This window comes from Poecilia formosa, unplaced genomic scaffold (assembly GCF_000485575.1).
Source record: "Poecilia formosa unplaced genomic scaffold, Poecilia_formosa-5.1.2 Scaffold428, whole genome shotgun sequence".
Taxonomy (NCBI): domain Eukaryota; kingdom Metazoa; phylum Chordata; class Actinopteri; order Cyprinodontiformes; family Poeciliidae; genus Poecilia; species Poecilia formosa.
Window position 1 is genome coordinate 147,112 of NW_006800367.1, and position 11,444 is coordinate 158,555.

At 41.3% G+C, this 11,444-nt stretch overlaps 2 protein-coding genes across 5 annotated transcripts in view; both read right to left on the minus strand.

Annotated features, from left to right (window-relative positions):
• The window catches only part of LOC103155433 (tripartite motif-containing protein 16-like), a 12,728-nt gene extending 4,253 nt beyond the window's left edge, over positions 1-8,475 (minus strand). The window contains exon 1 of one of the 4 annotated variants that reach the window (XM_016663551.1): positions 6,602-8,475. In XM_016663551.1, coding sequence (XP_016519037.1) covers positions 6,602-7,477 — 876 coding nt within the window. In that variant the 5' untranslated portion in view covers positions 7,478-8,475. Of the gene's footprint in view, positions 1-5,543 lie in introns of those variants that run through there. The other 3 variants (XM_016663549.1, XM_007577115.2, XM_007577116.2) reach the window with 3 other exon arrangements.
• An 85-nt stretch (positions 8,476-8,560) lies between these two features.
• The window catches only part of epdr1 (ependymin related 1), a 3,582-nt gene continuing 698 nt past the window's right edge, over positions 8,561-11,444 (minus strand). Inside the window, exons 2-3 of the mRNA XM_007577114.2 lie at positions 9,813-10,021; positions 8,561-9,066 (exon numbers count right to left, since the gene is read on the minus strand). Of these exons, the coding sequence (XP_007577176.1) occupies positions 8,873-9,066; positions 9,813-10,021 (403 nt within the window). The 3' untranslated portion in view covers positions 8,561-8,872. The remainder of the gene's footprint in view (positions 9,067-9,812; positions 10,022-11,444) is intronic.

Here is an 11,444-nt window from a genome sequence, read left to right on the forward strand (position 1 = left end):
GGTGTGAATGTCTCTCTGCATTGAGGGCAGTGGTAGCTTTTCTTCTCCTCACCTTCATCCCAGAAGCTTTTAATACAGTTCATACAGTAGCTGTGTCCACAGGGAATCGTCACCGGATCCTTTAGTAGATCCAGGCAGATCGAACAGGAGAAAGTTTCTTGGTCCATCTGATTCTGCTCCATTTCTGCTCTCAGTCACAGTGACTGTGTGAGTTTCGTTTCCTGAGAACAGAAACTGGGTTGAGCTCTGATCTACCAATCATGTATCAGTGCAGAGAGGCTTTCAGCCAATCAGCTTTCAGCTTTATCTCACATTGACTCCACCCAACGTTAGGGTTTGTTTGAGCAGGAAGACGAGAGAGCGTCCCTAGAAGAAGAGTGTTGTTTAGGTATTGAAGTGCAAAGTTCATCAGTCATTAAAAAACTTTTTGTACAAAACAACTGAGTGAGTCACCAAACCTCAGATCTATAAAATTTAAACTCTCTTCAGTTTCATAAAATGAAATAAAAGAATCATTGCTACTGAAACAGGATGCGCTTCGTTGCTCATGAAAATCAGTTGCTTGTTTTCTAGCTGCGCTATAGAGGCACCAGGACACGAAGAGAGACTCGTGTTTGCATCATATTCATGTCAGTTCAGTTAGTTGAAGATGCATCTTTTTAATAAACTGTGAAACTTTTCCATGTGTCATAGCAGACAAAAGTCAGAGTTCTGGGGATATTTAACTTTAATCTTCAGCAGAACTTTTCCACCACTCTTAAATTTCGGAATAAAACTGTTTTAGCAATTAAACAACCAGCCATAGGTCCCTCTGTAATTTCACTTCTATAAACTTTCGATATTTCCTTCAGAAGATGTATTTTCTGTTGGAAAAAATAAGATGAAAAAGCAGTTCTGTTATATTTTATCCTTAATATTGTTATGAGAGTCCATAGTGGTTGGATTTTGGTCAGTTTAGCTCCTTAAGTAGCGTAACGCCCGCGTTAAGTTCTTATATTTTGCCATTTGGGGATGAGGATTAATCAGTTTTATTAAATTTAAAAATTAAAAAATTTAAAAATTAAATTTTATTCTATTTGACATGTCAGTGAGAGAGAAATACTAATATACAAGTGTTTGACAAAACTTAACTGAATTCAACCATCACACAATAATTACATCCTGAGAATTACGCAGAATGTTCTAATGAATCCAGCTTATCTACCACAGACTTACACTCTGAATGGAGTTATAACCTCCTCTTCATTATTGTGAGAAGAATGATAGCTCCCTCTACTGTTGGTCATGAGGTATTAACTAGTTCTTGTAGATTTCAGTAACCATCACACTGAAAACTCTGCATCTGCTTCTTTACTGTAATCATACTGATGTTCAATAGATGATTAAATTCAGTTTATCAGTAGTAGCTTATTTACTTTGTGTTAAAGGAAAGACAATAAGGAAAACTGGAGAAAAATTTGCAGTTCTTTTAAATTACAGGCGGCAGATGAGGCCACCTTAAAGAGAAACGCTACGTTAAGCCAAAGAGTGACGCCCAAACCAGGTCTGTTCCAACAGCAACAGGACTCGTGAACAGACAACGCATGTAGTTCATCCACCCGATTCACTGAAACCATGGCAAGGAGAAATGCGGTCTTCTTTGGCACTCAAGGCTCACCTTTGCCCAGGGCTCAAACATGGAGATCGCTGGGCAGCCAGGCCGAGATAGAGGTCCCACATAGCCACAATAGGGCATGTGGGAGGATACAAAAGTTGGGCTTCTCTCAGGAACAAGGAAATATCCTTGTTACGGCTTATCGACTCTCCACCATATGCCAGCAAGAGGCCAGCAAGAGGTGGCAGCGACATAAACTTTCAGAGTGGATGGAGACCAACCTTGAGAAAGCCGTGCTTGAAAGAAGGTTAAAATAACAGAAAAAGGACAATGTATAGGGTCCTCATGTCTAGTATGACACCAGCTGCTAAAAACCGCTAGAAGGACCTGATGCCCCCCTGAAGGACTCTCAGGAGCCTATCAGGGGAAGCAGCAGAAAAGCATAGAGCAGCGCTCTCAGCCAGTTGTGTGCCAGCGGGTCCTGACCAGGACACTGGCATTGTCTGCCAGAGAGAACCAAAGCCCCGCAATGTGTCATCTCTTGGGATGCAAATAGGTCCACAGCTGCTTTGCCGTACCTCTCCCTTACCCTCTGGATGGAGCCTCCACTCCCCAGGTGGTAGGCGTCCCGAGACAGAATATCAACAGGTATCAACAGGTATTCTGACTCATTGCTGCCCGAAAATCCGTCCTACCGTGCTGCGGTAGGAAATCTGACGAGGTAGCACCGATAGTCAGAACACCGGCAAACAAAGCGTCTATCTTGTGGCTCAGAGTCTGCAGAGTCTGAGCTTTCACCTGGTCACTAATTACTGTCATCCTGACTTGACCAGGAACAGGAGGGCAGCGGTGGAACTGTAGCATGTAACCCCGAGGCAGTGTGGGCACAACCCATGGATCGCGCACAAGAGCCACCCAGTGGTTGAGCTGACCTGGGATGAAGTGTCCCACCGTCAGCTCGGAGATGTAGTTTCCGAGCTCCCCTGCCCTTAAGAGGGAGGGAGGGTTGCAGAGTAGACTGCCTGGGTTGAGGGGCAACGTAAGCAGATCCCACTGGCCATGAACAGGCCCTGCAACAGGCAGAGGCTGCCCCACAGAGGGTGTAGTGGAGGCTGGATAAGTGCTTGAGAAGCACGTAGAGGCATTCCCAGCAGGATGCTACAAGCGTCTGCAATGAAGCCCAGCCGATTGCTACCTGGTACGAGTAGCCTGGGCCGACCGCTCCAAGGCTGCAAGTGCAGCAGAGCCAAACAACTCCCCAGGAACTACGCGATGACTCATCAGGACCTTCTACAGGAATAATATTGTCATGATCTGTGTGTCTGTGTGTTTGTTGTAAGGGTTTTCTGTGTTCAGTTCTGTCCTGTGAGTCTGAGTCTTGTTTCCCAGCTGTGTCTCGTTCCCTTGATTACCCCTGTGTGTATTTAGTCCCACCTGTTGTCTCTGTCTCTTGTCAGGTCCTTGTCAATTGTCTGATGTCTGTTAGTTCGTCTGCCGGCTCAGTAGTACTGTGAAGTCCTGTGTCGACATTTGCTCGTTTTTGTCAGTCTCGTTTAATCAGGACTACCGGTAATTAGCTGCGTGCTATGTCGTCTGCCGTGCCACCTGTATTGGACTGTCTGAGCATCATTTTCATTAAATTCATCTTATTCATCATCTTACCTGGGTCTCAGCGTTCTCTCCTCACCACCACCACCAATCATGACATCCTGTCGCTCTCTGATTACCAGAGCTGGAGAGTAACTAGTTACATTTACTCTATTACATTTACTTCAGTAACTTTTTGGAAAAAAAATGTACCTTTAGGAGTATTTTTACTATGCTGTACTTTTTATTTTTACTTGAGTAATTTGATCAGTTAATCAATACCTGAGTTACTTTTTACCAAATACCTTTTTACTCTTGAATAATTTCTTGGACAGCTAATTTTTACTTTTACTTGTGTAAAATATGGTGAAGTATTTCTACTTTCACTTGAGTACATTTTTTCGTTCTTTATGCTGATTAGATCATGAGAGTTACAAACAAGTTCCCGGTGAACTTTGTTTGGATCAGCAGCAGTTCTGCCTTTCGTTACAGAAGAATCCTTCATTTGGAGGTTCGGCATCTGGCCGGCCGTTTTATGGCATGTCTGAACCTTTTTAAGAGTTTAAAGCTCTGTGTCCAGCAGACCGACACGCTGAGCTCACACAGCATGAACCGTCAGGCGTCAGGCAGCTCATTCATGCATAAACCGACATTCACAAAGCACTGATGCTTCTGATGACACAAACTGTTTTAATCTTAACCGTCTTCTTCTTTTAAGGCACCGTTTCGGTTGTTACTGGATAAGAAGTAGCAGGAAGTTCTGCATCCACTCCCAGGAATGTAAATATGTGAGTATGCAAACTTTTATATTTTCTCCTTCTAACTTAGACAATCAGGCGCCGTATGCAGCTATGTTGGGTCATTTGACTGTCAAATCATCTTGTTCTTTTCTCTACGTCTTTACAAATGTTTCACACTGGACTGTTTCTCTGGACAGTAACACTACAGCTTGGCATATTTTAATGTGTGCAGACATGTAATCTTTACCTACTGAGACTTTTTCTCTGTTTCAAAAGATTCAATTTATTAACAGAAACTAAATGTCAATGTTTTGCCTTAAAAACCTGTTTGTTTGTTTGTTTGTTTGTTTGTTTGTTTGTTTCATCAAGGAAGTTCATGAATAGATGCTATAAAATAAAGAAGGAAGTATTAAAATGCACATTCACACACAAGCCCATCTGCAGATATGGAGAAATGTGTAAAAAGCCTTTAAATAAATAAAATGTTTCTTCCAGTAAAAACATTAGGTTTGCTTTACTTTCTGACTGCATTCACCACAGAGGACCACAGAAATGAAGAAATGAAGGCTGATGGGCTTGAGGTGAATGTTGAGGTAACGTGTTTCCCCAATAAAACAGAAAACATACTGGCAATTCTTTATGACCACCCAATAGCTGAGAATCTAACCATTCATGTTAATAATAAAGCCAACCACAGACATGAATCTCTGAAAAATGACTTCAGTCAACAGCTGAACACAACCAGAAATCTGAAGATCAAGCAGCTGATAGTTGCATGTTGGGTCAAATGAAAGGTTTGAAATGTTTCACAGCTTTGTGGCCGTCTTGGGGATTGTCTCTTACAGTTATTAAACTGTAATCAATGCATAAAACAGATAAAAGCTCACTAAAGTCATTGAAAAAAATGCCTCATACTTTTAAAGTTAGTGTCAGAGCTTATGACCTTTTACCTCAATTCACAAATATCCAACAGAGTCAAATTTTCCCAGGAAAACCCTTTTACAGTTTAGTGAACCATAAAATATTTTAGGAAACATCCCATCTTCTGCTTTCTGTTCAAACATAAAGAATAAAATTAGGAGGCGCTGATTGGGTTTTCTAAGCTCAACCCGCCCTAACAAACCCAACGAGGCGCAGAAAAAACATTCAGAGGCTTTAAGACTCGTTGTGTCTCAGTTTGACATCATAATAATGACAAACCATCTCTAACACAACCCCAAGTTAAACTGGGATTTGGATGAAAACATGTTAAAGCTGGCAGTGTTTGCTCTTTTCTTTGTCTCACTGATTTAAACTATTACAAACCAGAGCTGGAAAAATCCAGCTTACAGGCTTTGAGCTGAAAATGACTCCACCTTTTCTCCCACATATTGAGACTAAGATATGAAAAATGTCAAAATAAGTTGTCACTACTGGGGGTCAAAAGGACAGATGACCGTTTATCATCCTGGCAGCTGGATGGGAACAAACCTGAGACTGTTCTCCTTTTTCTCAGTGGGAAGTGAACAGATGTAGATTTGCGTGTTGCTTCCTCCTAAACTGTGGCGCTTTGTTTCCACATCATCCAACACCTGCAGGCTGCCACTAAACGAGCTCAGAAATAAATGACAAACCAAATAAAAGCCTTTTTCTCTCTTTATTGAGCAATGTAGCCAAGTCTTTCTGCTGGTATGGTACATTTTTGCAAAACATACATCATTTAGTTGATTCAACCCACAACAAAAGAGCAATAAAGAAGAAATATCTACACATGAATAAAATGATCAGTCTGTTTTACAAACAGTAGATCTCATTGATCCCATTACAGTTTACTTGATTATTGTATTTGCTAAAACATTAGAAGTGGTATATTCTGTCATCTACATGAGCTAAAAATAAAGAAAGGAAGCTTAAGTGAAAACAATATTCCAATATATATATTAGTGCTAGTTACACCCAGGAACTGGTAAAGTAAGCAGATGTATTAAAGCTTACTGAACTCTGCAGAGCTTCCACAGATGTAAAGCCAAACTCCAGCATGTAGCGGCTCAGTGAATGAGGTCTGGACTCTGTGGAGGAGAGTCATGGATTCAGAGATGCTGTGGAAGGACAGAATACCTGCTTCATGATCCAGGTACACTCCGACTCTGGAGGACTGAGGAACTGAGATGGAGGTCGCAGTGTTGTTGAACCAAAACGTGAAACTATTTTGGTGACAATCTAAAGCCCAGGATTTGTCATTTCGACCAAATCCACATTCATTTCCTGCTCTGCTGATATTCTTGCAGGCAGCGGCTATATAAGCCCCTCTTCCTCTCCACTCCACCTCCCAGTAACGGCGTCCAGTCAGACTCTCTCTGCTCAGGACCTGCCACCATGAAGTGAATCTGTCTGGGTGACTGGGATAAGACTGAGGCTGATCCAAAGCTGTAACCTTCCTGTTTCCCTCTGATAACTTTAGATAACTGTGAGCCGTGTTTGGATCCAGAGTGATTTCACATGAATATTTTAGGAATTCAGCTCTGGTCTTTGGTTCTGGTTCTGACAGTAGAACATCCACCTTGGTGATTTTCAGTGAGATGTTTGTCCATGAGTCTCTCAAGACGTCCTGTAGTTCATCTATGAGCTCTGACACAGCTGCTGTCACGTCCTCAAAGTGTCTCAGAGGACGGATGTTGATGCTGGATGAGTGTGTCGACTCACTGAGTGCTGGCAGTGAGGGGTAGTTGAGGAGAAACTGGTTGTGATCCTCTGTGTGTGAGAGCTGCTCCAGCTCAGCGTCTTTCCTCTTCAGCTCAGTGATCTCCTGCTCCAGCTTCTCCTGAACATCTTTGACTCGACTCACTTCAGTTTCCTGCTGGGATCTGATCTGCTGCTTCACATCAGAGCTTCTTTCCTGGAGGAGACGGATCAGCTCAGTGAAGATCTTCTCACTGACCTCCACTGTTTTATCAGCAGAGTGATTGATGGCCTCCACCTCCTGTTGAAGCAGCTTCACATCTTTCTCTCTGTCCTGGATTCTCTGCTGGATGTTTCCTCGTCTCTCCTCCAGCTCTCTCTGCCTCTCAGTCCTTTCTGCTGCAGCTGACACTGTGTCATGGCCTTTATGTTCATCCACAGAGCAGATGTTCTCCTGGAGGTTCTTGGACGGCTCCACCAGCCTGTGTTTCTTTAAAGGAGCCACTTCATAATGAGGCTGCAGGTGTTTCTCACAGTAAGAGACCAAACAGACTAAACAGGACTTGATGGCTTTCAGTTTTCTTCCAGTACAGAAATCACAGGCCACATCTTCAGGTCCAGCATAGCGGTGATCAGCAGGAGCAGCTTGGAGTCCAGTTTTCTTCAGCTGCTCTACTAAAGCTGCTAGCATGGTGTTTTTCTCCAGGACAGGCCTTGGTGAGAAGGTCTGCTCACACTGAGGGCAGCGGTTGCTTTTTTCCTCTTCATCCCAGTGGGTTGTAATGCAGTTCATACAGTAGCTGTGTCCACAGGGAATCGTCACCGGATCCTTCGGTAGATCCAGACAGATTGAACACGAAAAAGGGTCCTGGTTCATCTGAGCTCCTTTTTGCTCCATTTCTGCTCCAACTGATGGTGACTCTGTGCCTCTTCCTCAACACTGAGCTAGTATTTGCAGAAGTTTTGGTTCCTATTTACAAATTATTTGACTGTGCAAAGTGAATGAACCTTTCCAGCTCATAAATGCCACAGTATGTTAATGACTCTCATTTGCACATCTGACTTGGAGAGAAAGAGGAAACCATGATTTAAGAGTAGCCACTGTGTTTCAGAGAAAGAAGAACCATTAAAAACATCCCATTCATTTAGGGAATTTGATGTTCTGGTTTCTGTTTAAAGCTTCGTTTCCCACACACGTCATCAGCTGCCAGTCATTTATTAACATGAGAAACATTTGTTTGAACTTTCTTATAACCTCATCCAGTAATACTGAGTAGCTTTGGCGGCATCCACACTTCTCTTGGAAAATGGAAGGGATAAACAGCAGCATGTCCTGTTTCCTGCTTGTGAGGTAATAAATCAACTTCCTTGATGGCATCAGGAAGTTTTTATCAATAGATGCACAGAATTCATCCCAGGGTTTAGTATCCACAACAGCCACCTGCAGCTACTGGTTGGTGCCTGTTGGTTCAGTGCCCAGTGGTGGGGATGGATCCCCTGCATTGAACTGAACCGACAGGCACCAGGTCCGTTACACTCACGTGCTGTTGCTGCCCATTTCCTCCTTTTTCTAACTTACTGCAGATCTTGCACACCACCTTTCACTAAATCTGGATGGTTTGGAAGGTGTATCTGCAGAGCAGGTTCTCTATGAGGGCTCATTTTCAGCAAATAAAGGACAAAGTATCTGTAAAGTGGACTGGTTATGTGTCCAGGGTGTCCCCCAGGGTGAACAGATGCATAAAGTAGAAAAGCTACACTGCTTCTTCAGTTGTTGTCTGACAACTTTCAAAAGCACAACTTTAATTTAGCCTTTAATGGCTCCATCACCGCTGGAGTCTATTAAAGGTTTCCAACAGACCTCTGGGCACAGCTCGTTCTGGAAGGCAGTCAAGGCCTTCTCATAAAGATGGCTGACTCCATTCTGGGACCACTCGAGTATTTTCAAAATAATGTACAAGAAAATTATCTGAAAACTCACTTTTCATTAACAATGTTTTTTTTATTATATGGGCATCACATATTAAAATCATTAAGAATGAAATCAGTAGTTTCCTTCACTCTGAAAAGCAGCAATAACCCAGTGTTTATTTAGGCATCATTGTCCCACAGCAGTGATTTCAGTGATTCATTCGGATCTAAATTAATAAAGTTTCAACAGGAGATCTTGTAGTATTGCCATTTTTAGTGACCGTTTCTACAGCAGCTATGTGTGTTTTTGTTCTCTTGGTGTTTATTATTGTACCAGGAAGCAGCTGCAGACTGAAAAAGCTGTTAGTTATCGGTGAAGGCCTCAGCAGTGGAACTCGGCCATCCTCTCAGGCCGAGACGACTGGCAGGTGGAGGGCGGGGTGAAGACTTTGGGGTCGCTGATGCCCAGCTGCAGGCTGAGGAAGCGGGTGGAGGTGGTGACGGTGCTGTTCTTAGTGTAGGTCTCCTGCACCGGGTAGCAATCCTTCAGGGTGTAAACGCCAACCCAGGTCTCATCTGGAGGAACATGAGCAGAAGGTACGAAGACCAGGAGATGAGGGAGAGTTTAGTCTGTACCTGTTTAAACAGGATCTACAATAGAAAATTCAGCCTGAGTTTCCAGATCAGGTTCCATCTGCAAATGTCGCCCTCTGCTGGTGGACTGATAAAATGCAGGCTAAAGAGCAAAATGCTACACAAACATGCTGGGAACAGCAAAAACAAAAAATGCTACCAAGTATTTTTAGTTTAGTTTCTAGTGTAAATATCTTAGTACACTTGAAATAAGACAAAACTAACTCACAAGTAACTTTTAAGAAAGATGTATGAGCTTGTTTTAAGACAATAATTCCTTCGTTTTTATCAAAAAGTTCTAGTTAATTTTAACAGGACATTTTTCTCATAAGTGAATTTATCTGCCAAAGGAACTGGTACTTTTTCACCAATATTAAGGAATTATTGACTTAAACTCCTACATCTTGCTGAAATGTTACTTATAAGTTAGTTTTGTCTTTTTTAAACTGTTCTAAGAGATTTGCACTAGAAACTTGACCAAAAATACTTGGTAAGATTTTGTGTTTTTGCAGTGCACATTTGAACTGTCATGTATTATTTGTGTTATTATGTACTGATTTGTTTTAGCTCAGTTTGGAGCCGTCTGAGAAGCAGCTGGTTCTGACCAGCTACAGTGACTCAGCATTTAGTTCATTTTCCCAGATTTCGCTCAGCCTTCATGTTTTCTAATCGTGGCGCGGCGTTCTCACGCTGACGAGCCGGCTTCCTGTCCGACCACTCCTGCGCCTCCACGTTGTCCCCGGGGCCTCCGATGAAGTACTGATCCTCAAAGGTGGAGTTTTTCGGGATGTCGAAGGGATCCCAGGCCTCGGTCAGAGCCACCTTAGAGCACTCTTTGGTCTTCTGGTCGATCTGGAACATCACCTTGCTCTGGTACAGGTAGATGTACTCAAAAAACCTGCAAATACAGGAAAATAAAGGAGTTTTGTTGTGCAAACATTAGTTATCTGCAGTGAAACATATTTTTTGGAAAAGCTGCATGTTTTTATTGGCTTTATTGAATGCAGTGATGCCAAACCAAGCTGCACTCAGCAAACTAACGCAGATTAAACAGGCTGAGCCTTTGTTTATCAGCCAGGCGGCGTTTCATAACTCAGAGTTACAGAGACTTTGTGCTTGTTTACTTATGCACAGCTGCTGATTTTTAGACATCAGACTCTGCAGAAATGCAGCCAGCAGACGTCTGAACGTGGCTTAATGTGAGCAGAAAAAAACTAAAAAGGAACCAAGGTGATAAATATGTATTACTATAAACTAAAGACTTTGCTTATATTGTTATAAGTGATTAATAATAATCAATAAATCAGCAATACTTAACACCAGCTTAGCTATTTTTCATTTGGGAAGAAAATTAATTAGAAATTAGATTAGTTTTATGTATTTTTATTTGATAAACTTCAACTTTTTCATTTTTCCTCCTGTAATAATAAAAAACTATTCACTGTAGCACATAAAAACAACTGACATTGTTTATTGAATTAAAACAATTTAATAAAAAGAAGCAAGTCAACAATAAGAACACGATAAATATATTCAAAAGTAAGAATAAAACAAAAATGTACTCCAAACTATAGGCAAAATATCCTATTAATTTTCCTCCCAAATAAAAAATAGAGCAATTTATTAATTATTATTTATTACCTGCAACAATATTAGCAAATTCATAGTTCATATTAATTCATATAACAGTAATAAGCTCATCTAAAAATAAGGCTTCTAATACTAATTATTTCGGTTGATTGACCTTTATGTATGGGGAAATTTAAACACCCAAAACGATCAAAGTTCATAAAATAAAATAAATATTGACCAATAATTCATGTTTCCACAACAGGAACCTTCACCAGGACGTTCTGGGGACATGATTAGTAATTTTCATTCAGTGAAAAATGTTTCTAACTCATTAATTTTTAAATTTGTCTCCAGCATTATAACTCAGTCATGTCACTTTAAAATAACTGTATTTTGGTCGCTGTGACAGAATCAGTTTAAGTTCTTGTTTTAGTGCTGATAATTATAGGTTTTAGTGCCTGATATGTGGGAGGAGTTATAACTCTGCTCTGTTTTAGGTTTCACAGTGGAAAATCTGGTGAACAAATAAAAGTTTTTGGAGAAAAAAGATTCATATTTGAAACGTATTTGTTTCTCTAAGACAGTTTCATTAAACCTTATCTTGGTTTACGACTAATTCACGTTTAATAGGATCTCCATCTAACAATTATTAATGAATCAATTCTAAAATAAAGTGTTTATTTACTATCATGCTGTTCCTTCTGAGAGAAACAGAGACCACCTGCGGAGGGTGAGAAGGGAATTTTATA